This window comes from Lynx canadensis, chromosome A3 (assembly GCF_007474595.2).
Source record: "Lynx canadensis isolate LIC74 chromosome A3, mLynCan4.pri.v2, whole genome shotgun sequence".
Taxonomy (NCBI): domain Eukaryota; kingdom Metazoa; phylum Chordata; class Mammalia; order Carnivora; family Felidae; genus Lynx; species Lynx canadensis.
In genome coordinates this window covers 38,544,654-38,571,045 of record NC_044305.1, presented here as the reverse complement: position 1 = coordinate 38,571,045, position 26,392 = coordinate 38,544,654, and the positions used below count along the sequence as shown (strand labels likewise).

At 35.7% G+C, this 26,392-nt stretch overlaps 1 protein-coding gene across 4 annotated transcripts in view; it reads left to right on the top strand.

The window, feature by feature from the left end:
• Positions 1-26,392, top strand: part of TASP1 (taspase 1) — a 269,597-nt gene that overhangs the window by 223,432 nt on the left and 19,773 nt on the right. For 2 of the 4 annotated variants that reach the window (XM_030310108.1, XM_030310111.1), the window contains one exon: positions 7,158-7,231. In XM_030310108.1, coding sequence (XP_030165968.1) covers positions 7,158-7,231 — 74 coding nt within the window. Of the gene's footprint in view, positions 1-7,157; positions 7,236-12,196; positions 12,320-26,392 lie in introns of those variants that run through there. The other 2 variants (XM_030310109.2, XM_030310110.2) reach the window with 2 other exon arrangements.

Here is a 26,392-nt window from a genome sequence, read left to right as displayed (position 1 = left end):
GACTGATGAACGGGTAAAGAAGTTGTGATATATATATGCGATGGAATGTTACTCAGTGATCAAAAAGCATGAAATGTTACCATTTGCAACAATGTGGATGGAACTAGAGTGTATTATGCTAAGTGAAATAAGCCATTCAGAGAAAGACAAATATCATATAATTTCACTCATGACGAATTTAAGAAACACAACAGATGAACATAGGAGAAGAGAAGGAAAAATAAGATAAAAATAGAGGGGAGCAAACCATAAGAGACTCTTAAATATAGAGAACAAATTGAGGGTTGATGGAGATGGTGGCAGGGGGAATGGGCTAAATGGGTGATGGGCATTAAAGAGGGCACTTGCTGGGATGAGCCACTGGGTGTTATATGTAAGTGATGAATCACCAATTTCTACTCCTGAAACCAATACTACACTATATGTTAACTTACTTGCATCTAAATTAAAAAAAAAAAGTGGGGGGGGGGCGCCTGGGTGGCTCAGTCGGTTAAGCGTCCGACTTCAGCTCAGGTCATGATCTCACAGTCCGCGAGTTCGAGCCCCATGATGGGCTCTGTACTGACGGCTCGGAGCCTGGAGCCTGCTTCAGATTCTGTGTCTCCCTCTCTCTCTGCCCCTCCCCTGTTCATGCTCTGATTCTGTCTCAAAAGTAAATAAACATTAAAAAAATTATAAAAAAAGAAAAGATATTCAATGCTCATAGGTTGAAAGAACAAATATCATTTAAATGCTATATTACCCAAAGCAACCTACAGATTTAATGAAATCCCTATCAAAATACCAATAGCATTTTTCGCAGAACTAGAACAATTCTAAAATTTGTATGTAACTACAGAAGAATTTGAATAGCCAAAGCAATCTTGAAAAAGAAAAGCCAAAGGATCATAATTCCAGATATGAAGTTATATTACAAAGGTGTAGTAATCAAAATGGTATGCGAGTGGCATAAAAATAGACACATAGATTAACGGAACAGAATAGAAAATCCAGGGGCGCCTGGGTGGCGCAGTTGGTTAAGCGTCCGACTTCAGCCAGGTCACGATCTCGCGGTCCGTGAGTTCGAGCGCCACGTCAGGCTCTGGGCTGATGGCTCAGAGCCTGGAGCCTGTTTCCGATTCTGTGTCTCCCTCTCTCTCTGCCCCTCCCCCGTTCATGCTCTGTCTCTGTCTCAAAAATAAATAAACGTTGAAAAAAAAAATTTTTTTTTAATTAAAAAAAAAAAAAAAGAAAATCCGGAAATGAATTCACAACAGTATGGTCAGTTAATCTTTGACAAAGCAGGAAAGAATATCCAGTGGGAAAAGGACAGTCTCTTCCAGAAACGGTATTGGGAAAATGGACAACATGCAAGAGAAATAAACTGGACCACTTTCTTACACCATACACAAAAATAAACTTAAATGGATTAAAGACCTAAATGTGAGACCTGAAACCATCAAAATCCTAGAGGGGAACACAGACAGTACTCTCTTTGACATCAGCCATAGCAACTTTATTCTAGATATGTCTCCTGAGGCAAGGAAACAAAAGCAAAAATAAACTATTGGGACTACATCAAAATAAAAAGCATCCGCACAGCAAAGGAAACAATCAGCAAAACTAAAAGGCAGCCTACAGAATGGGAGAAGATACAAATGATATCTGATAAAGGGTTAGTATTCAAAGCATATAATTAAACAGCCAAAAAACATAATCCAATTAAAAAATGGGCAGAAGACATGAAGAGACATTTCTCCAAAGAAGATCTACAGATGGCCAACAGACAAATGAAAAGAGGCACATCACTCATCATCAGGGAAATGCAAATCATAAACTACAATGAGATCTCACTTCACACGTGTCAGAATGCTAAAATCCATACAGGTGTAGGAGATAAAGAAATCCCCTGCACTGTCGATGGGAAGACAAACTGGTACAGCTACTGTGAGAAACAGTATGGAGGGTCCTCAAAAAGTTAAAAATAGAACTACCTCTTGTACTGTTGGTGGGAATGCAAACTGGTACTGTCACTGTGATAAACAGTATGGAAGGTCCTCAAAAAGTTGAAAATATAACTACCCTATGATCCAGCAATCACAGTACTAGTGTTAAAAATACAAAAACATTATTTCAGTGGGATATATGCACTGTTGTATTTATTGCAGCATTATTTACAAAAGCCAAATTATGGAAGCATCCTAAGTATCCATTGATAGATGAATGGATGAACAAGATATCACACACACACACACACACACACACACACACACACACAATGGGATATTATTCAGCCTTGAAAAAAGAATGAAATTTTGCCATTTTCAACAACATGGTTGGAGCTAGAGAGTATAATGCTAAGTGAAATAAGTCAGTCAGAGAAAAACAAATACCATATGATTTCAGTCATATTTTGAATTTAAGAAACAATGCAAACAAAAGGGAAGAGAGAGAGAGAGAGAGAGAGAGAGAGATCAAGAAACAGGCTCTTAATTATAGAGAACAAACTGATAGGGAGATGGGTTGGGGGGATGGGGGTTAAAGAGTACACTTTTCATCATTAGCACTAGTAATGTATAGAATTGTTGAATCACTATATTGTACACTTGAAACTAATATAATACTGTACATTAGCTATACTCAAATTAAAATTAAGATCTTAATGAAATTAACATGGCCCCCAAGCTCAGTGTTGAAGTGCTTTCCTAATGCAAAGAGGTTGTGCTGCCTTGTGGAGAAAGGGTGCATGTTAGATAAACATCATTCAGGCAAGAGTTGTTATGCTGTTGACGATGAACTCAGAGTTCATGAATAACAGTATCGTACATCCAGAAAAAGGAAGAAGAAATTCATTGATCTGTATGTAGGGCTGCTCCAAAAATTCCTAAAATAATGTCTGTGGTGCATGATGAAGCCATGGAAAAACTGGACAATTAGCTAAACTTGTGCATTCATAAGATAATGACCAATAAACAGAGCATAGGGGACAGCATTGTTTTGAGGCTGAAAACCAAATTCATGAGCAGGTCATCTAGGGTCAGGAAAATGGTTAACTCTTCTTTGCTTGTGTTTCATTATAAAGAAATATAAGATGTCTTATACAGAAACACTTAAGGTTACTTACTGATTGAAAATGTTGTGACCAGAGGCTTGTGGGAATCGAACCCAGTATTTTCCTTAGGAGCAATAGCTCAGTATTTGCTAATTCAATATTCATGGCAACACTGTAGAATATAACTATCACAAAGTGCAGGGATATATTTTCAAATGGCTATGCTTCCATCATTTGTGAGAATGCTCTTTTCTCTACCCCAGCTAACATAATGTTTCAAACTTTGATATCTGATAGTTGAATAATGGTAGTTTGCAGTTTTAATTTGCATTACATTTAGTATGAAAAATGTAGAACATCTTTTCATGTTTTGGAGCCACTTATATTCCCCTTGTTTTCTCTTTTTCCTTTTGTCTTTTTCTCATTGATTTGTGGCACATCTTTATGTATGAAGAAAATTAGCTCTTTTTCTATGCTACAAATTGCAGATATTTTCACTAGTGTGTCATTTGTCTCTATACTTTTTTCCCCATATGGCAAAAGAAAATACACATTTTTTTTTTTTTGATAGAGAAAGAGAGAAAGAGTGTGAGCAGGGGAGAGGGACGGGTGGGGGGGGGAGAGAGAGAGAGAGAGAGAGAGAGAGAGAGAGAGAGAGAGAGAATATTTTAAGCAGGGTACACGCTGAGCATGAAGCCCGATGTGGGACTTGATCCAACAACCCTGGGATCAAGACCTGAGCCAAAATCAAGACTTGGACGCTCAACCAACTGAGCCACCCAGGCACCCCTATAAACATTTTTAATGTAGTCAAATGTATTGATCATGGCTTTTGTGGCCTCTTGGGTTTGTTACAGTTTTAAAAGCTTTTCTTAAGAGATGTATAAGAGTTGTGTTTGTGTTTGAAGTTTTGTGATCCTTTGGTGTTGTTAAGGAATTTAATCTTTTCAGTATATAACATTAATTACAAATCTTTCTTTCCATGCTGGGTAAATTTCAAAGCAATAGAACGATGGAAGTTCACCAGGTTTTGGAATCCAAAAGTCCAGTTTGAATTGTAGTTTATGCACTTACTAAAGTGACCTAAGCCATATTACTTACTTGCTCTTAGCCTCAGGTTCCCCATCCGGGCATTAGTGAGTTCTATTACAAAAGACAGTGCCTGGCACGTGATAGATTCTCAATGTTAGTTGCTCTCTCTCTTGCTTTCCTGAAGCCCTTGACCAAGAAATACTTTGATAAATTAATGTAAGACATATACTTAAATAAATAGGATTTCTTTACAAAAGCATTCTATAATTTAAATTATAAAATATTTTCTGTTGAGTTTCTCAAGCCAGCCTGAACTAGTAACTCATACATACATACATACATACATACATATTTGAGTTGTAGGTACTAAAAATTGTGTGTCAGTACAATGCACATTGCAAAAATACATTTTTTGGTAATAAATGGTTTTTGGTAATTTGGTAATATATGGTAATTTTTTGGTAATAAATGTGAAAAAAGTAAATGAAGACTGAATTTTTAGACACTGCATTATTTTCTTTAGGAACTCCTAGACTATGTCTAGAAACTTCATTGGAAGCCCTTTAATTAAAAAGCAATTAGTTAATGAAATCAGTCAGTGTACCCAATTTATCCTGTTTCATAATTCTAAATTTTTTACATACTATATTTTCTTAAAGCAGGCTACATTTTTAGAGAGAATAATGCATTCTAAAATCATCAAAATTGTGTCGTAAAAAATAAAGCATAATGTGTTTATCCTTTAGTTTCATGACTAGATCAACTATATTTCCATGTATTTTTCTTTCCATGGCTAATTCATGAGCCACCTTAACATGTGGAGCATAAGGAGAAGTCGCAATTTTAGAAATGCCTTAACTTTGTATTTAAATACAATTGCTTTGTCACTACTCTAAGGAAATTCAGTAAGACTTGAATGCCTTTGCTCTATTAGGCAATTTAGAATATCCCAGACCTTGCTCTGGACTTCAAGATTTTTTGTAGTTCAAAGCAGATGTGTGAGGAAGAAAAAACATCTGGTGAAGAGAACTTGCTTTGTCGCGTGATGCTGTTTTCCTGCACTCTTCAGCAGAGCGTCTGTTGAGCAGGTTGGCAGGTTTGATAATTAATTAATGATGAGGGAATGAGCCACGTATCTGAGGAACTCAGTTTTGCCCCTTACTGCTTCTTTCTTCCCCACATGTCTGGCAAAGCCTTCAGAGTCTAGGATCACTGATCCCACAGTTGTGTCTCAACTCCAACACTTGTCTTCAGGCTTAATTAGCTCAGAGATATAAACAGATGGATGGTCTGGGACCCAGAGGGTTTAGTGTTGAGCAATGCAGTTTTATTATCAGGGACTTTGAAACTTTTGTTGGAGAAGTACATCATCAAAACTTAAAAAAAAAAACCTTAGAATTTTGAAAGTACATACTTGAAGGCGACAGAGCTGTGTGTATCTGTATATTTGTGGATTTTTCTTTTGTCACTTTTTATTTAAATAGAAGTTCAAACTTACAGGAAAGTTGCAAGAATAATACAAGAGACACCCATTATTCCTTTACCCAGATTTACCCACTGTTTTTATTTTACCCTGTTTGTCTTTACATCTTCACTCCTTCCTTCCCCTCTCTTCCCTCTAGACACACACACACACACAAACATGCACACACATCATACACATTTAAACATGTGCTTTTTTTTAATGAACTATTTGAAGGCAAGGTGGATGTCAGCTATCTTTACTCCTAATACTTCAGTGTATATTTCTTAAAGACAGGCCATTCTTCTAAATAATCACAGTATAGTTATCAAAATCATAAAATTTAATATTGATATGGGATTATTATCTAAGCCATAGTCCCTTTTAAATTTCATCAGTTGTCTCAGTATTGTGCCTATGATATTCCCCACCCTCCCCAGACCTATTCAGGATAACACATTGCATTTAGTTGTCATATCTCCTTTACATGGGAATGGTTTTTCAACTTTTTGTGTATGTTTTGACTTTGACATTTGTGAAGAGTTCAAATCGGTCCTTTAGTAGTATTCCTGTAATTGAGTTTGTGTGGTATTTCCTCACGCAGTCTGGGCTCTGCAATTTTGGCAGAAGTACCACAGGAGTGGTGGTGTACGTCTGACGGTGTCTTATCAGGGGGCACATGGTGTTGATTTTTTCTTAATTGGTGATGTGAGTTTCGATCATTTGATTAAGGGGGGGCCCATTGGTTTCTCCACAGTGAACCTACACTTACCCCGTTTCTATTTTGTAAGAACATTATGGAGAGATATGTTGAGACTATGTAAACAGCTTGCTCATCTTCAAATTTTCACCCACTCGTTTTAGCAACCATGATGATTTTCTAAGTCTGTTATTTCTTCTATATTTACTAGTTGGCATTCTGCTGCAAGGAAGAGCTTTCTTTCCTTTCTCTTGTATTTATTCATTTATTTATTTGCATTAGTATAGGTTCATTGGTTCTTATTTTATTCAGTGGTGATAATTCCTTACTATCATGATTTATTTTGATACTTTGGCCAGTGGAAGCCCCTCAGTCTGACCTCGGGGTCATTTTGATAAGTTGTCATCATTCCTTGAGCTTTCTTACTTTCTGACATGCAAAAAGATGTTCCAGATTCATTTTATATTTTCTCTGCCAGCCCCAGAACGAACATTCTCCAAGGAATCCTGGTTCCTTTTCATGGAGAATGGTATTTAGAAACCAAGACTCTGTGTGTGTGTGTGTGTGTGTGTGTGTGTGTTAAGGGAAACTACGTTATGGAATATTACATGTGCTAAATCATTGTGTACTGTACGTATGAATGTATGGTGCATGTGTGTGTTTAAGTTTACAAGTTTCAAACAGAAGAGCACTTATTTTACATGTAATAATTATAAGTTTTGACAAGAAAGAAATACATTTTTCATTTCACAGTAAATGGCATTACACAGTTTTGAGTTCTAAATCATCTTGACATTTATGAAGGACCAAATGGAAAGTAGGCAACTGAGTGTGTTAAATATAAAGCTATCTTTAACTGTTGTATTAAAAAGCAAAGATTTATTTTCCATCTGTGATCTGAATGTGCCTACTTGTGTTCTCTTCCACGGCAGTGGAATTTCTGTGGAGCCACACGACAGAGAGCATGTGTGTTGGATACATGTCAGCCCAGGATGGGAAAGCCAAGGTAAGCGGGAACACTGGGGCATAACCTGAAAACCTTGCAGCTGTTGCATGAACCTCTAACTGGCTAAGTTGATACAAATGAAATTTTTCAGCTTCTGTTGGGCAGTAACTCTGTGATCTTTATGGGAATCTGATTAAGCACAGTTAACGATGCCAAAGAAAAACAGCAGATCTTTTTAGCTTTTAATGACAAAGCAGGGGAGATTAGGAAACACCACCTCCCTTTTATTTTCATCTTGTTCTTCCTCATCTATTGTGAATAATTGGAAAAGAAGGAACTGGGGATTGAGAAGAGAAAGTGGGAGTAGAACTGATGGGCTGACCGGGCTGGGTGATTTTGCCGGGAGTGTTGGAATAGATCAAGGAAACAGAGGGAAAAACAGTGCTTGTATACCACCCTACATGTTCAAGGGCAGAGGCAGCTGATGTGCTTGCACATGCAACTTGTCCAGTGCTCTGGTGTGTTCTGACATACCCTGGCATGATGCCCTTGTGGGAAGAGTCAAAGGTCTGTGCTCTGGGCGACACGTGCCTGTGGCATGCATCCCTCGGTGAGTCACAACAATCACACAGACATACACAGCACCTCGTGAGTTGCTTGGTTTCACTGCACCCACGGTGGGTGAGTCTGGGAGTAAGAAATATAATTTGTGGGTTTTATTTTATACTGGCCTCATGTTCTTCTTGTTCATAAAAGTTTTAGAAACAGCTGTGGCATATGATGTTTACTTGGCATTAAAGTGCCTCAATTGCAAAGCTGTAAAGTTGGGCCACCTCTTTTTTAAAGGACATAATTTATTTTGCATATTGGGAAATATAAGTAAGGAAACTTCTGATACAAACTGTCTGATAAATATTGAATCATTAACAAATCAAAGATGCATGCAGCAAATTAAGGGTCCATGTCAGTTTATTGCTTATTGCTAACCCATCCAGACTGGCCTCTATATTATTCAGCAAGCCAGGAGCATCACAGGGCTTCTGTGAGTACAGCATACAAGAACATTTCATCAGACAAAGATTGACTTATATTTGTCATGGTATTACTGAGTTCTCCTCCCCTTTGTCTTACCCTCAACTAATACAGTTTTCACATTGTATTAGTAGGCTTATTTCATAAGAGAATGCACAGAGATTGCTTTGTTTCATAGTATATACGGAGAAGAATTATAATTGCTCACTTTAAAGGTGATTTTTGAGCTTCAAGCAACATTGCCTAATAGAATTTTCTGTGATGAGTGAAATTATTTATATTTATATTTTGTTATCCAGTGTGATAGCCACTAGTCACGTGGCTATTGAGCACCTGAAATATGGCTAGTATACCTGAGGAACAGAATTTTAAATTAGTTTAATTTAAATTACTTAGGGTTTTTTTTTAATGTTTATTTATTTTTGAGAGAGAGAGAGAGAGAGAGAGAGAGAGAGAGAGAGCGAGCATGTGCACAAACAGGGGAGGGGCAGAGAGAGAGGGAGACACAGAATCCAAAGCAGGCTCCATGCTGTCAGCGCAAAGCCCAATGTAGGGCTCAAACCAATGAGCCGTGAGATCATGACCTGAGTTGAAGTCGGATGCTTAACTGACAGAGCTACCCAGGTGCCTCTAAATGACTAACTTTTAATTTAGATAGCCACATGTGGCAAAACAGCTACTGTATTGAACATCATGGGTTTAAAGAATGAGTGGAAAAATGGTTATTCAAATAAGTATTTTCAGAACACTCTTTTCTTCCCAATGACAAAATAATTTCCAAATATAAATAAGCCTGATAAGCCATAAGAATGGCTTACAGCCATTTAAGTTTCTCTTACCCCATACATATTGACTCCGAGCTAAAATTGCTTTTTAATAAAAGAACAAGTAGGAGGTGGACTTCAGTATTTAAGCCAGTGTGGTGGGGGTACCATCATGTTATTTAAGTCCCTTGTGTGGAAATGTTCCAGTTATCCCTGCTGGTGGCCTGTGGAAGGCACCTTACTATTTAACATGAAATATGGGTAGTAAAGAGAGTGGAGAGTCCTGCATTGAGCCCAAAGATGTTTGGCCTCTAGTTGCATTGCTTGACATCTGGTCGATGTGGTTTTCATATTGCTGGTAAATTCTCCAGCTGGTAGTCTTGATTGGGCCAACAGATACAGCTGCTCCTCTTGCCTCACTTGTAAATTATGTTTTTGACCTTCCTTGCAGAGAGTTAATCCCTCTCCCTTTCTTCCTCCTTTGAGCCTGTGGCTACAAATGCTTTCCAGAAAGAAAAAAAAAAAAAAAAAAACCCACCCAAAACACTAATGCTTTGGCTGTTGAATTCTATTGATCAAAAAACCATCTCTTCTGTCATAAAGGCTGGAATTTTATTGTATTGCAAGTAAGACAATGTTAGAAATGAAAAGCTGGGCTCAAAAGAGAAAGGGGCAATAGCAAAGTTTGTATTCCTTTTAAGAGAGTAAGTAAGCCTTTGGCCTACCCCTCTGGTTTCCTGACTTCAATGAAAAAAATGCTGAATTAATGGTATACCCATTCAGTATGATGACTGGTTTGTAAAACATGTTCTTATATAATGTTGAGGTCCATGGTAGCAAAATAAGAAAGAAGGCATCTTTAAAAATTAAACCAAAACAAAACTCAAAAACCAAACAACAAAAAACACACACATTTTTTAAATTTAAAAACTATTTCTAAAAAGTTCTTTTTTTTTTTTTTTTCAATTTGGACTTATTGTTACCAACCTCAGAAACTAAACCACCTGGCTATTCAAATATTTTATTTAAGCTAGCTATGTTCAATCCAAGTTAAGTCCTTGAATTAAAGTTCACCTCAAAATCATACTGCTTTAAAAAGACTGGATAATAAATATTGTAACCAAAATCCATATATGATTTGAATTAAATAGAAGTAGTTTCTTTTACAAATTTCTTTGTTTTCTTCTCTTTTTTATAGAATATTCTTTCAATTGTATAATTTAATTTAATTTCTAAGTCTGGTAACATAAGTTAAAGAGATTTTTTTTATTAAACCAAAACTAGGGCATTGATACCAGTTGGATTTAAAAATCAGATTGCCTGTATCCTACCCAGATAGTGCCTAATGAATAGTTTTTAATAAACACCCTGTGTGCATGGACTACTGTAATAAAAACAGATGTTAAGACTGCATAGAACTTATTCAAGTGTAATAAGTGAAACCTAGGTTTTTTTTTTTTTACTATGTAGAGGTCACTTTTTATAACAATAGTGAAAATACTGTTATAAAAAAATTCATTCTTGAGGAAGAGCAGGCTGTTTTATGATCTTAACGTGTCTCCCCACAGAATTCTTATTAGTTGCAGAGAAAAATAAATATAAATGGGGAAACCAGGCAACAACTTGACCTTGTGATCAAAATTAATGTGACTAGTGAGGGGCAGATGGACATCATGTGGCTCTGGATGTGATAACCTGAGAAAGGCACAACATCATTTTTATAGTATTCCATCTGGAAGTGCATAACCTGAATCTAAGCACAAGGAAACATCAGACAAATCTAAAATGAGGAACATTCTATGAAAAGAGAAAAAAAGGACTATATTCTTCAAAAATGTCAGTGTCATAAAAGACAAAAGCTGAGGGAAATGCTCCAGATTAAACAATAGTAGAGTCTTGACAACTAAATGTAATACTTGATCCTAGACTGGATCCTGTATGGGAAGGGGGAATGCTATAAATGTGTTACTAGGTCAGTTTACAAAATTGGAATATAAATAGAAAAAAGTGTATCGTTGTTAAATTTGTTACAACTGTACTGTGGTACATAAAGAAATATTCTCACTCTTAGCAAATACAGACTAAAGTATCTAGGGATAACGGGCCATAATATATACACTATCTTCTTGATGGTTCAGAAAAAATATGTGGATGGATGGATAGATGGAGAGCAAATTACAAAGTAATGGAGCAAAATGTTATCAATAGGTGAATCTGGGTAAAGGATGTATGGATGTTCCTCGAACTGTTCTGTAATTTTGATATTATTTTTGCATAGACAATTTAAAATGTATTATCACTCTTGGATATTATGGCACATTTGATTAGGTTTGAAATGAATACATAATGGAATGATGCAGTGCCAGGAAGCTGGAGCCTGGGTTTTCCCTCCACTCTGCACACTTGGTGTGATCACTCTGCTTCTTGGGATCTCAGGAGCCTCATCTGTAAAATGAGAATAAGAATACCTTATTATGCCTAAGTCCTTTCTGGGAGAAGGTATGATAACAACAAAGAAACAAAATCTGTCTCTGAATACAGATGACTGGACCCTATTAACTCCTTGATGTATCTATATATCTATATCTATATCTATATCTATATCTATATCTATATCTATATCTATATCTGTCTATATATCTATATCATAGATATATTGTATATATTATAGATATTTGCATATATTATGACCCCCTAGATATTTGCATTTATTAGCACCCCTAGATACTTGCCTCCAATATGCAAAATTCTAAATTCTGCATTCCAGATTACATAAGCAGATATGATTCTCAGTAGAATTTTTGCAATCTGAATGTTGTATTTACTCTTTTGTCTTTTTTGAAGATAGTTTCTGAGGCTTAAAAAAAAATAAACATCTATATAAAAGGAATAGAACATATGGGATTTCTGAGAGTTTTTTGTTAGGCTTAATGTACCTCTCAAATAAAGTCTAGGAGAAAGACAAATACAAAATGTGAGGCAGACAAGAAGGAGTTATCAAAGGAATTGAGAAAGAAATTTCTACTCCCAGTTAGGATGAAGAAAGTCACAAGAGACTTGCTCCTACTCCCAACAATGAGAATGAGCTGGATAAACTATAAAATCATAAATTTAAAAAACCATCCACAAAGCTGAATATGCTAGAAAAACCTGAATGAACTAAGTCCCAGAAAGAGACAAACCTTTTTTAGGAGAGAATAAAAACTCTTGACTGGTTTATTTCTGGCAGAACATCAGGAAGAAGAGTAAAACTGACATAGAAGAATATAAAGAGAAACCAGCCCAACTTTTAATGAACTGTTTATGGCCACATGTGTGACAGCTTAAAATCCTAAGAAGCCCCAGTCACAGGGTGAGTCTCACAACCACCACCAGTTCTTCCCTATGAAGCCTTCACCAAGTGAACACACCAAAGGCTTGGAGCATGGTAAAGAACTGAGTGATTCATCAAGGTGTGTAGGATTTGCACCAAGTACATGGCAGTGGCCAAAGAAAGACTGGAGATAGAGCAAGAGAGCTGAGAGACATCTCCCTGAGGTATAGTGGCCCTTTATCAAGTGCAAGGCAATTGCAAGAGAAGGCTGGGATAAAGCAAAAGAAATGATAAGAAACCTCCCTTATTTCTGCAAGGTGTACAGGACCTTCATCAAGGGCAAAGCAGTGTACTAATGAATGCTAGTGCCTGGGGAACAGGGTGAAGAAATAAGCTATGGCATGGAAACCTGGGGGAGATTATCAAGAGTAAAGAGATCACCTAAGCATCCCAGAAATCTGGTGGCTGGGCTATAAACAAAGAGAAATATCCCATGATTAGAATACTGGCAGCTGGATTATAAGACATAGAGAAGTCTTCAGAGTCTAATCAGGGCTCAGATCCCAGACTTTGCTTAAGGGAGATCCCTGATCCAGACCTCAGAATATTAGCCAAGAGTGAACTGAATCTAAACCTACCACAAAGCCCAGAACCAGTTCACTAGAGATTAGACTGATTCACAGTCCTAACCTATGGGAAGAGGGTGTGCCATTTTCTTAGGATAAATAATATCCATGTTAAATATAATTTACTATTATTTTACATGCAGTGTCTATCACACAATTAAAATTGAGTCCTCTGAAGAAACAGAAAAAAATTAATGGAAACTTATCCATAGATGACCTGGATGTTGGAATTAGCAGAGAAGGATAATAAAATAATTATGATAACTACAAAAAAAGAAATAACAAAATGGAAATGGTATAATGGAAAAATACAACATCAGAAATACAGTACTTATTCGATGGGCTTAACAGGAAATTGGGGTGGAAAATATGATTAGTGAACTTGAGAACCATCCAGTAGAAACTGTCCAAAGTTAAACACAAAGAAGAAAATGAATCTAAGAAACTGAAACGAGTGTCTGACCTATGGACACTGGTTCATGGTACATGAACACAAGTGGCCTAAAATGTGTGCGTTTGGATTAATATAGCTGTGAAGTTCTTATGTTAGTATTTGAATGTAGTTTGAGGTAAATGTGCTTATTTAATTTCTAGAGCAACAAATTTAAGCATAACAAAAAAGTTGTTAAAAAAATCAATGCAAGACATATAAGAAAGTATACTACAAAATATTAACCAAAGAGTTGGTAGGAAAAGAGGAACAGAAAAACATATAACATAAAACAAATGCTATAAGACTTAAGTTCAATTATAACAATAATTACATTAAATGTGAATAAAGTAAACATTCAATTTAAAAGGCACAGATTTTCAGATTGAAAAAAATTTCAGAAGACCCATCCATATGGTGTTTATAAGAAATAGACAAAATTAGTAGTATAAAGATTCAGACAAAATTAGTAATGAGATTGTAGAAAAAAATGTATCTGCAAACACTAAGCATAAGAAAGTTGGTATGGTTATATTAATGTCAGGCATAGGAAACATTCTAAGGTGAGGCAGCATATTTCATATTGATAAAATGGCCAATTCATTAAAAGAAGACATAAAAATTCTAAGGATGTATGTACCGAGTAAGGGAAGTAAAAATTGAGAGAACTATAGAGAAGGAATCAACAAATCTACAGTGTAGTTGGGAATTTTAACATTCCTCTCTCAGTAATAAGTAGAATAAAAATCAGTAAATATATGAACAGCACTATGATCCAGCTTGACTTAAGCAATATAGATTCCACACTCAATAAGCTATTCTTCTCAAGTTTACAAGGAATACTCACCAAAAGAAATTGGAAATTACTTCAAATAGAATGATAATGGAAATATCTTAGAATTTATTGTATGCAATGAGAACACTAAAAGAAAAAGTGTGTCCTTAAATGCTTATAGCAGAAAATTTAAATAAATGAGTAAAACTTCCATCTTAAGAAGATTTAAGGAAAGTAAATACAAAATAATCAAGATTAAAAAGTAAAAACAGTGATGTAGAAAATTAAAAAAAATAGAGAAAAATCAACAAAGCCAGAAATTGGTTCTTTGAAAAAAGTTAATAAAATTGATGTAGTCTTAGAAAAATGGTCAGGAAAGAGAGAATAGAACAAATTACCAATATCAAGGTTAAAGAGGGAATATCAATGCAGAATCATGGATCCTACAGACATTAAATGGATAATAAGGTGATACAATGAGTAACTTTATTACAATACATTCAGTAACTTAGATGAAATTCATAAATTCCTTGCAAGAAAAACCCAAATTAGGAAATCTAACACAGAAAATTGGAAAAAAGCATATACATATTTAAGAAATTGAATTTATCATCAAAATCTTCTCACAAGGAAAACTTCATGCCCAAAGAGGCAAGAAGAAATAGGGGCACCTGGGTGGCTCAGTTGGTTAAGCATCTAACTCTTGGTTTTGGCTCAGGTCATGATCTCAGGGATTGGTTTATAAGTTCAAGCCCCACATCAGGCTACATGCTGCTGGTGTGGAGCCTGCTTGGGATTCACTCTCTCTTTCCCTCCCTCTCTCTGCTCCTTCCCCCACTCATGTGTACTGTCTCTCTCTCTCTGTCTCTCTCTCTCTCCCTCTCAAAATAAATTAACTTAAAAAAATAAAGAAATAATACAGTCTTTCACAAAATCTTTGGAAAAACAAGGCAAGGGGAATGCTTCCCAACCCATTTTATGATGTGAGAGTAATCTCCATATCAAAATTTGACAAATATTTTATAAGCAAGGGAAACTACAGACCAATATCCCTCATAAACATAGGTGTAAGAATTCTTAATTAGTTAATTATTAATTTAGGATTAAAACTCTAAAAATATTACACACGCACACACATATATACCATAAATACACACCAAGTAAATTCTTTTTTCCAAGAGTGTAGAATAGAATTAACATTTAAGAACCAATCAATGCTGGGGTGCCTGGGTGGCTCAGTTAAGTATCTGACTCTTGGTTTCAACTCAGGTCATGATCTCATGGTTCGTGGGATCAAGCCCTGTGATGGGCTCTGTGCTGACAGCACAGAGCCTGCTTGGGATTTTCTCTCTCCTCTCTCTCTGCCCCTCCCCCACGTGTGTGTGTGTGTGTGTGTGTGTGTGTGTGTGTGTGCGCGCGCGCGTGTGTGTGCATGTGTGTGCGTGTGCGTATGCACACATGCAAAATAAACATTTAAAAAATAACACAATGTCGATAGTTGATCCCAAAACATTTGTATATATCTATATACAAAAGAACGAAGTTGAAAACTTACTACACACTATATATAAAAATTAATTCAGAATAGATCAGAGACCAAAATGTAAGAGCTGAATCTACATTTTTTTGAAGAAATCGGGAGTAAATCTTCATGACTTTGGATTAAGCAATTTTTTTTCCACTGTGACTCCAAAAGCACAAGTTACAAAAGAAAAAAAAAATAGATAAATAGGATGTCATCAAAATTAATAACTTTTGTGGTTCAAAGGACACCATCAAGAAAGTAAAAAGACAACCCCCAGAATAGAGAAATAAATGTATTTGGCAAGGGATTTGTATTCAAAATATATGAAGAACTCTTTAAATTCAACAATAAAAAGACAAAAAATGGGCAAAGGATTTAAATAGACATTTCTTTTTTTATTTTGAGACAGTGTGGTGGGGGGAGGGTCAGAAAGGGAGAGAGAGAGAGAGAGAGAGAGAGGGAGAGGGAGAGGGAGAGGGAGAGGGAGAGGGAGAGAGAGAGAGAGAGAGAGAGAGAGAGAGAGAATCCCAGCAGGCTCTGTGTGGTCAGTGCAGAGTCGTATGCTTAACCGACTAAGCCACCCAGGTGCCCCTAGACATTTCTGCAAAGGTATATAAATAGCCAATTAGTACATGAAAAATGCTCAGCATCAGTAGTCTTTAGGGCAATGCAAATCAAAACTACAATTAGATATCACTTCACATCCACCAAGATGGGTATAATAAAAAAAATGAACAACAGCAAGTGTTAGGAATATATGTAGCCTTCATATATTGCTGGTGGGAATGGAACATGGTATAGCCACTTTGGAAAACAGTTGGCCACTTCCTTAAAAAAATTAAACCTATCAGAGTACCACTACTCCTATTTGAAACTCTTCTGAATATTTAAACCAATATAATGAACGTGGAATCAAAACGACGTATAATTTCTGAAAAGAAAGGGACAGACAAGAAAGCACCAATGTCTTTGCGATATGATGTAGACCTAGAAAATCCAAGGAGATAAACTATTAAATTCTCAGAATTATGAATTTAGGAAGAACAAGTAGAAAATAAAGATACAAAATTCAGTGTCTTCTGCTTATAGAAGCAATAAAGAAAAAAAAAATTAAACCTAGAGTTATCTAATAAACCAGCAGTTCCACTCCTAGGTATATACCCATGAGACTTGAAATGATGATCACACAAAAACTTGTGCACAAATGTTTATAGCAGCATTATTCATGATAGCTCCAAAGTGGAAACAAATATCCACCAACTGATGAATGGATAAAAAGAATGTGACAGATTGTAGATTAGTGGTTTCTGGTCGGGGAGGAGAGTGTGAGAGTGCTGATGAGTAGAGGGTTTTTTGGTTTTTTGTTTTGTTTTTTCTTTTTGAAGCAATTAAAGTGTTCTGGAATTGGAGCTGCACAACTTTGCAGGTATACTAAAAGTACTAAATTGAACACTTAATGGGTGAATTTTATGGTACATGAACAAATCATGTTCAAATATCTCAACAAATGTGTTAAAAATATCAACCAATGTTATTTACTGTATTACCAAAATAAATGAGAAAAACCATATGATCAATCTAGATATATGCTCATTTCAACTTCCATTCATGATAAAAATCCTTGCAATACCAGATATCTGGGAAATACCTCAATTTGATAAAAGTCATCTCCCAAAAACCTACAGTTAAAGTCATGCTAAGTGGTGAAACAATGGACAATTTCTTTCTAACACTGAGAACAGGCAATGGGGAGATCCACTGTCATTACTTCTATTCAGTATTTTACTGGAATTCCTAACCAGTGCAATAAAGCAAATAAAAGAAATAGAAAACAAAAATTGGAAAAGTAGTAAAAACTGTAGTTATTCTCAGGTGCCATGGAATGATTCTAAGACATGATGTGCAAGACCTGTCCTCTGAAGGTAACAGTGTTGCTGAGAGAAATAAAAGAAAACCTAAGTAGGTGGAGAAATATGCATGTTCATGGATTGCAAGTCTCAATAATGTTAAGATAGTCATTCTTTCCAAATTCATCCATAGATTCAAAGCAATCCCAATAAAAATTCCACCTGTTTTTTAAATAAGGAATTGACAAGCTGGTTTCAAAATTTCTATGGAAATGCAAGGTATCTAGAATTGTAAAAATCAACTTTAGAAAAGAAGACGGAAGTTTAGAGAACTTAACTGATTTTGAGACTCCCCATAAAGCTAAAGGTAGTGTTGTCTGGTGGAAGAGACAATCCTAAATCCAATATATCAGAAGCTTTGAGATCAGCAGGAATACATCTCTCTCTTCTGCAATTTCACATTCTAAAGGAGTAAATTACCAGACTTGTTGATGTAGCAGGGTTCATAAGACACTGCAGGATTTATAAAAACATTGCCTCAGAAACTCAGGTGGAAACTTGCGTCTCAAGAAGAAACTGAATGTATCCTACAGGGAGGTCTGGAATAATCACTAGCAATTTGGCTGCTGCTGTTGTTATCAGATAAAAGAATTGTCTTTACAGTAAAGGTCCTCTAAAGTGACAAAAAATAAAGTGTACCTTCAACAACTTTATTTAATAAAATGGTCTGTAAAAAAATGAAAGAAAATTTAGATGGATACCAGTATCTTCTAATTTATGTGTCTAGGTTTGCTTCTTCAAGAAGCTTACCTAATTGTTTATCAAGTATTGCCAGTGTTGAATGGTTAAAAGCACATAATATCTGGTAACCTATCATAAGTTTTTCATAATTTCACTTGTTTTCAGTGTGTTTAGACTTGGAAAGAATTTTATTAGGCAGAATTGCTGTTTTAGGGAGATGTTCTTTTGGAAGTTATATTAAGACCAGTGAAAGAATTATTGTATTACTTCTTTTTAATCCTCTAAGATTTTTTTCCACTTTCAAGCATAACATGCTATGTAAGTGTATCTTCTCTAAAAGATAACTGTATAACAAAGTAAGGCAGGTGACTTGGGATGTTGAGACTGGGGAGAGAATGCAAAAGACTATTTGTAATCTATATTCAGAGAAGATGTCAGAAAGTGTAAAATGGAAAATAAATTCATAGATCCACATGGATATAGCCTGGGAATAAATGTTTGATGAAAAATTGTACTTTATTATGTTTTGAGGGGTATTAAAAAGTCTTGTCCTTTGGTTTATTTTACCATTATATGGTTATGTTTACAAATCCTGGCCACCATTAACTTTTTCTAACAATGTCTGACAGCTTCGTAATATCAGCCTAGATATTTAACTAATTAAAGCAGTTTATGAAGTTTTAAGAAGGTCTTCTATGCCAAGGGTTTATACCATTGTGAAAGTAAATCCTCACAAAGCTAAATAAATTCTTCCGTATACCTTTCAAAACAAACAAATCTAAAAACATTACGTTGAGTGAATACAGCCAGACACAAAAGACTACTTTATGAATCATTCCATTTATATAAAGTATACTAGGTGACAGAAATCCAAAAGTGGTTGCTTCAAGGAAAAAAAGCACAAGGGAATTTGAGGTGTAGTAGAAATATATTTCATATGAAAATTTCCTTTTAGGTTTTGGTTTCAGTTTCATAGTTATACAGATGGTCAAAAGTCTTCAAATGCTTTACTTAACATCTATACATTTTATCATCTCTAAATCAAACCTCTACTTTTTAAAAGTCTAAGGAAAGGTATTAGTGGGCCTGTCTTTAGGTGTGGTGTAATGGTAACAGGAATGGGCTTTGGAGTTAGCCAAACTTGGATTTGGATCCTGGAGCCCCTGCTTTTATAACCTGGGGCAGGTTACAACTCTGACGCTTGGCTTCCTTATATTTAAAGTGAGAATACTACTGATGCTCTCATAGATTGCTGAAAATTAACTGAATAATATAACTAAAGTGCATATAATAGAGCTACATGAACCACCACTGGATGGTGGTTGTGTTAGGAGGAGGCGGTGATAGTAGACATTCTAGACATTCTGTCAGGGCCTTCACACTGCACAGCTCCACAGCCTTCGATACACTGCAGTTGTCCTCCCAAAGGTGCCTTTTACATGGTCTATGACAAGAGCAGTACCTCCTGGATTTCTATCCTGCACCTCTTGTGGAGCAGTTATTCCATTTGACAAAATGTAACTCGTAAATATAAATTGACTGATGAGTGAATTCAAAAATCTCAGAAAAACAAAAAAAAATTGCTTGAAGTTACAAGAAAACACACACACAGCCTCCAACCCTGTAGTTCAGGCTTATATGATAGTAATGCCTTTCAAAAAGCTGTCTGACTGGAGGCCTATCAGCCTGATAGCACCACAGACCTAAGTTTTTTATGAACTCCAAGATTTGCCTGCTGCTTTTCTGTTAAGCTCACCCAACTAAATAATTTTTCTTTTAAAATAGGGAAAAATATTGGTGACTAGCTCCTGTTGAATTTCTCTTGTGTTAACCTTGAACATACAGGCAGCCTTGTTAGATTCTACTGAGCACTAGACAGTGGAATACTTTAGGGTATATTGCCTGTGAATTCCTTAAAAGAGCTCCGTGATAGTACCCCGTGGCATTCAGTCACTGGATTTATTGGGCCATATGGGTTTATTGGACATATGTTAGATTTATGATGATCACCTAGATACAAGTTGGCCCTAGTCTAAACCAAATTTTGACTGCTTTTGGTAATTTAGCCCCCATACCGAAGGAGCCTGACAACCTAAGGAGCCTAATCCCTGACAGGAAGCCCAACTGCCTCAGGATGGTAACTTAGGTACCACCAACAAGCTGTGTACGAAGAAAACATCCCAGACAGCAAAATTTGCTGGAGACACTTAGGGAACACAAGGAAAAGTGGCTAATCAGTGATTTTACCTGTACCTTTCAAGTTTGCCCAGAATTTCAAATGTAGAAAATTGTATTTCTTGTCCATGCTGTTAAGACTGCAAGGAGGATCCCATTAGGTCTGTTTAGAAAGTCCTTTAGACAAACAGGAGACGATTGTATAAAACCGAATGTGTGGAAAACAAACTTTAAGACAGAAGTCTCCTCAGCCTCCAGTTTATTTCTAAGAGTAATCGGTAATTTTTGCCTAATTAGTCTTATGACATCGATTTCTTCCAAATGGTTCATTGACATTGCTCCAAAGCAGTAAAAAGAATAAACAGCAGAGAATTCACATGTTGGCAAGAGCATAAATCTCCTCAGACGTATTAACCATATTTATCCAAATAAATCTCATTTTAATCATGGTATAGGTTAAGATCTTTGCAAAGATAAATAGATCTATTACCTAGACTTGTAAACACTGGATGTTAGTTGAAGTGAAGAGAATAAGCCTTTTTGTTGTTGTTGTTATAGCAACATGGAAAATAACGAAAACATTACTTTCTCAACCTCTACATAGTTGCATAGTCATCAGTCTATGTAGTTCACATCAAGTGTGAATTGAACAGTAGACTATTATCTTGTTACCTTTTAGTACTCAACATTTTAGGTAAATATGTATACCTTCCCAAGGCAGACTGTTTGTCCACAGGACGCATAACCATGGCCTGTAACTAAGACAAGTGCCCTTGAGAATGATTGCCCTCATTACCCACAGTGAGTGAGTAATGATTGCAGAATGCTGTTTTCTTTCTTTTGGTTAAAAAGCAGAGGGCAAATGATGAAAGGGATCTTCTTTTTTTGAAAAAAAATTTCATTTTTAATTGGAGTGTAGTGGATGTGTAATATTAACTTAGTTTTAGTTATTATGAATATTGGGCACCATAAATGTGTTACAATATTATTGATTGTATGCTCTATGCTGTACTTTTCATCCCTGTGACTTATTTATTTTGTAAATGGAAGTTTGTACCTCTCAATTCTCTTCACCTATTTTGTCCCTCCCCCCACTCCTCCCCTCTTGGCAATTACCAGTTTATTCTCTGTATTTATGAGTCTGTTTCTTTTTAGCCATTGTTATTTGCTGTTTACTTGTTCATTTGTTTTTTAGATTGTACATTATAAGTGAAATCATATGTTATTTGTCTCTGTCTGGCTTATTTCACTTGGCATAGTACCAGTAATACCCTCTAGATCCATCCATGTTGTTGTGAATGCAAGATTTCATTCGTTTTTGTGGCTGAGTAATACTCCATTGTGTATCTGTACCACATCTTTTTTTTTTTTTCATTTTTTTTTAACATTTATTTTTGAGAGACACAGTGAGACAGGGCACGAGTGGGGGAGGGGCAGAGAGGGCGGGGGGGACACAAAGAATCTGAAGCAGGCTCCAGACTACGAGCTGTCAGCACAGAGCCCCACGTGGGGCTCGAATGCATGGACTGCGAGATCATGACCTGAGCTGGAATTGGACGCCCAGCCAACTGAGCCACCCAGTCACCCCTATACCGCATCTTCTTTATCCATACATTTATTGATGAATACTTAGGTTGCTTCCATATCTTGGCTGTTGTAAATAACACTGCAGTAAACATAAGGTGTTTTTGTTTTCTTTGGGTAAATACCCAGAAGTGGCATTACTGGATAGTGTGGCACTTTTTTTTTTTTTTTTTTTTGAGGAACCTCTATACTGTTTTTTTCATAATTGGCTATACCAATTTACATTCGCACCAGTAATGCATGAGGGTTCTCTTTTCTCCACATCCTCATCAAGACTTGTTATTTCTTGTCTTTTTAATATTAAATATTCTAAGAGGTGGTATCTCATGGTGGTTTTGATTTGAATTTTCCTAATAGTAATGTTGAGCATCTTTTCATGTGTCTGTTGGAGATTTGTGTGTCTTCTTTTTGGAAAAATGTCTATTCAGGTCTTCTGCTCATTTTTTGATCAGCTTATCTGTTTTTAGTGTTGAGTTATAGGAGTTCTTTATATATTTTGGATATTAACTTGCTATTGGATATAGCATTTGCAGCATTTTCTCCCATTCAGTAGGTTTCCTTTTTGTCTTGTTGATGGCTTTCTTCACTTGCAAAAAGCTTTTTAGTTTGATATAATCTCAATTATTTATTTTTGCTTTTGTTTCTCTTGCTTGAGAAGACAGACCCAGAAAAATACTGCTAAGCTTGATGCCCAAGAGATTACTGCCTATGTTTTCTTTTAGTTTTCTGGTTTCAAGTCATACATTTAGGTCTTTATTCCATTTTGAGTTTGTTTTTAGTATGGTATAAGTAGCCCATTTTTACTCTTTTGCATGCAACCATTTAGTTTTCCCAGCACCGTTATTACTGGGCTCTCAAGTCTGTTCCCTTGATTTATGTGTCTTTTGTGTGTGTGTGTGCCAGTACTATACTGTTTTGATTGCTGTATTTTTGTATTAAATCTTGAAATCTAGGATTATGATAACTCCTGCTTTGTTCTTAAGATTGGTTTGGCTATTCGGGGTCTTTTGTGGTTCCATAAATTGTTTGTTTGTTTGTCTGTTTGTTTTGTTTGTCTTATTTTTGGCTCTAGTCCTGTGAAAAACTGTTGGTACTTTGATAGGGAGTGCATTGAATCTGTAGATTGCTTTAGGTAGTATAGACATTTGAACAATATTAATTCTTTTAGTCTATGAGCATGGTATATCTTTCCATTTGTGTCACCTTTGATTTCTTTCATCATTGTCTTATAGTTTTCAGAATATAGGTCTTTTACTTTTTTATTATTAATAATTATTTTTGAGTATAGTTGATATACAATGTTACAGTAGTTCCAACTGTACAATGTGGTGATTCAGTTTCTCCATACATTGTGCTCTGCTCTCCACAAGTATAGCTATCATCTGTCACTATACAACACTATTAAGATATTGTTGACTATATTTGACAATGGCTATTTTAACCAGAAGGAAAGTTTTTCAGTGTGTTATCATTTTTGACTACTACAAAAGTCTTTAACTTCTTTGGGTAAATTTATCCCTAGGTATTATATTCTCTTTAATGCAGTTGAAAATGGGGTTGTTTTCTTTATTTCCCTTTTAGCCATTTCATTATTAGTGTTTAGAAACACAACAGGTGTCCATATATTGATTTTGTATCCTGAAACTTTACTCAATTCATTTATTGGTTCCAATAGTTTTTTGGTAGTCTTTAGGGTTTTAGTATTGTGTCATCTGCATATAGTGACAATTTTACCTCTTCCTTACCAATATGGATGACTTTTATTTCTTTTTTCTTGTCTGATTGCTATGACTTGGAGTTCCAGTACTATGTTGAAGAAAAGTGGTAGGAGTCATATCCTTGTCTTGTTCACGATCTTAGGGGAAAGGCTTTCAGCTCTTCACCATTGAGTATGTTATTAGCTGTGGGTTTGGCATATGTGGCCTTTATTATATGAGGATATGTTCTGTACCCACTCTGTTGAGTTTTTATCATGAGTGGATGTTGAATTTTGTCAAATGCTTTTTCTGCATCTATTGAAATGATCGTAAGATTTTTATCTTTTATTTTGTTGATGCAATGTTCACACTGATTGACTTGCATATATTGAACCATCCTTGCCTCCCTGAAATAAATACCACTTGGTTTCGATGAATGTTTTTGAATTTGGTTTGGTTATATTTTGTTGTTGAGGACTTTTACATCTTTGTTCATCAGAGATATTGGTCCCTGATTTTCTTTCGTGTGGTGTCTTTGGTTTTGTTATAAGAGTATTACTGGCCTTAGAATGAGTTTGGAAGCATTCCTTCCTCTTCTTCTTCTTCTTTCTTTTTTTTTTTTTTTTTGGAATAGTTTAAAAGAATAGGTATTAACACTTGTTTAAATGTCTGGTAGGATTCACTTGTGAAGCCATTTTGTCTTGGACTTTCATTTATTGGGAATTTCTTGATTACTGATTCAATTTCATTACTAGTAATTCATCTGTTTACATTTTCTGTTTCTTCCTGATTCAGTCTCAGAAGGTTGTATGTTTCTAGGAATGTATCCATTTCTTCTAGGTTGTCCAATTTGTTGGCGTATACTTTTATGTAGTAATCTTTTATAATTTTTTGTATTTCTGTGGTGTCAGCTGTAACTTCTCTTACATTTCTTTTTTATGTGAGTTCTCTCTCTCTCTGTCTTTGGTGACTCTGGTTAAAGGTTTTTTAAAGGTCAATTTTATTTATCTTTTCAAAGAACTAACTCTTAGTCTCATTGATCTTTTCTTTTTTTGCCTTTGTTTTTATTTATTTCTGCTATGATCTTTATTATTTCCCTCCTTCCACTAACTTTGGGCCTTGTTTTTCTTCTTTTTCTAGTTCCTTTAGGTGTTAAAGTTAGTTTATTTGAGATTTTTCTTGTGTCTTGAGACATCATTCTTAATTCATGTCAACTTCCCAACTCAACACAAAGTATTGGTTTTATGATTTTAAATATTCAGTATTACCCATTGATTTTATAAGAACTTTCATTACATTATTTTATTGGTGAGTGATGGGAGCTGGATCTACCAAGCATAGTATTTGGGAGGTACTAATGACAATGACCACACAAAACTTTAGCACATGTAAGCTTTCCATAGTTACATCTTTGGTGAGTGTCTCCATGTCAAGGTTGAGGGTAGAACTTTGAGTCCAAGTGGTTGTTCGGACACAACATTTTGTCCCCACTGTCTCTCCTTCCCAGATTTGAGGTCTAAAGTGGGGTTCATTAACAGATCAGCTTTTTCAAAACATTAAAAATTTTTACATAAAAAATTAAGATTATACAAAATGCAAATTTTATATAACATTTTTGTGCAAGATTTCAACATTTAAATTTTACATAAAAATATGATTTTTTTCCTTCTGATTTGTTTTATTCTCTAAGAGAAGATTTGGCAACACTGGTAACCACCCTCTTTGGTAGGACCTGCCACTCCACTTTGACAGCCCTACACTTGGCCTGCTTCACTCACAGACATTTGAGATTGACCCATGTTGTATATTTTGAACCCGAAGAAAAATCTGTCTGCTAGAATACATTTTAATTTCAGTACCACGCATTCAAAAAATATAGTTTCTGTCTTTTAAAAAAACCTTCATCTTGGAGTGTCCAGTTTGTCTAATCCTAAGAATTAAATTTTTTTTTAAATTTTTTTTTTAATGTTTATTTATTTTTGAGACAGAGAGAGACAGAGCATGAACGGGGGAGGGTCAGAGAGAGGGAGACACAGAATCTGAAACAGGCTCCAGGCTCTGAGCCGTCAGCACAGAGCCCGACGCGGGGCTCGAACTCACGGACCGTGAGATCGTGACCTGAGCCGAAGTCGGCCGCTCAACCGACTGAGCCACCCAGGAGCCCCAAGAATTAAATTTTTTATGATAGTTACACTGTATGATTTTCATGTCTTGTAAGTAAAGCAGTATTGTAAATTTGTGAAAACTTAACATTTTAGTAATAACTGATTGAGACATTTGGATATGGTTGAGTTATTCTATTTATATTCCTTTCAAATACTTCTGGATGCAATAAGTGGTAGGTACTGGCGATTGACTTTTATGCTCTTGAGCTGTCATCACTGTGCTATACATGTTTGGACTACACTGTTTGCTGTACTGTTGAAGGGGTAAAAAGAAACTTCATTTAGGATAAAGATTGTATTAACATTTTGCTATTAGGAGATGCTCAAAGTACTTGAAAACAGCTTTTTCTTCACTTGAAATAGAAAATATTGTTTTAAAGGTGTCTCCTATAACAGATAAAAAACCCAATAATCCCCTGATTTCTTCCATTGATAGTTCTTGTGGATATTATGATCAACATTTGAATAGTTAGAACTGCCAACTATGGGAGGCCTGGGTGGCTCAGTCAGTTGAGCATCTGACTTCAGCTCAGGTCATGATCTCACA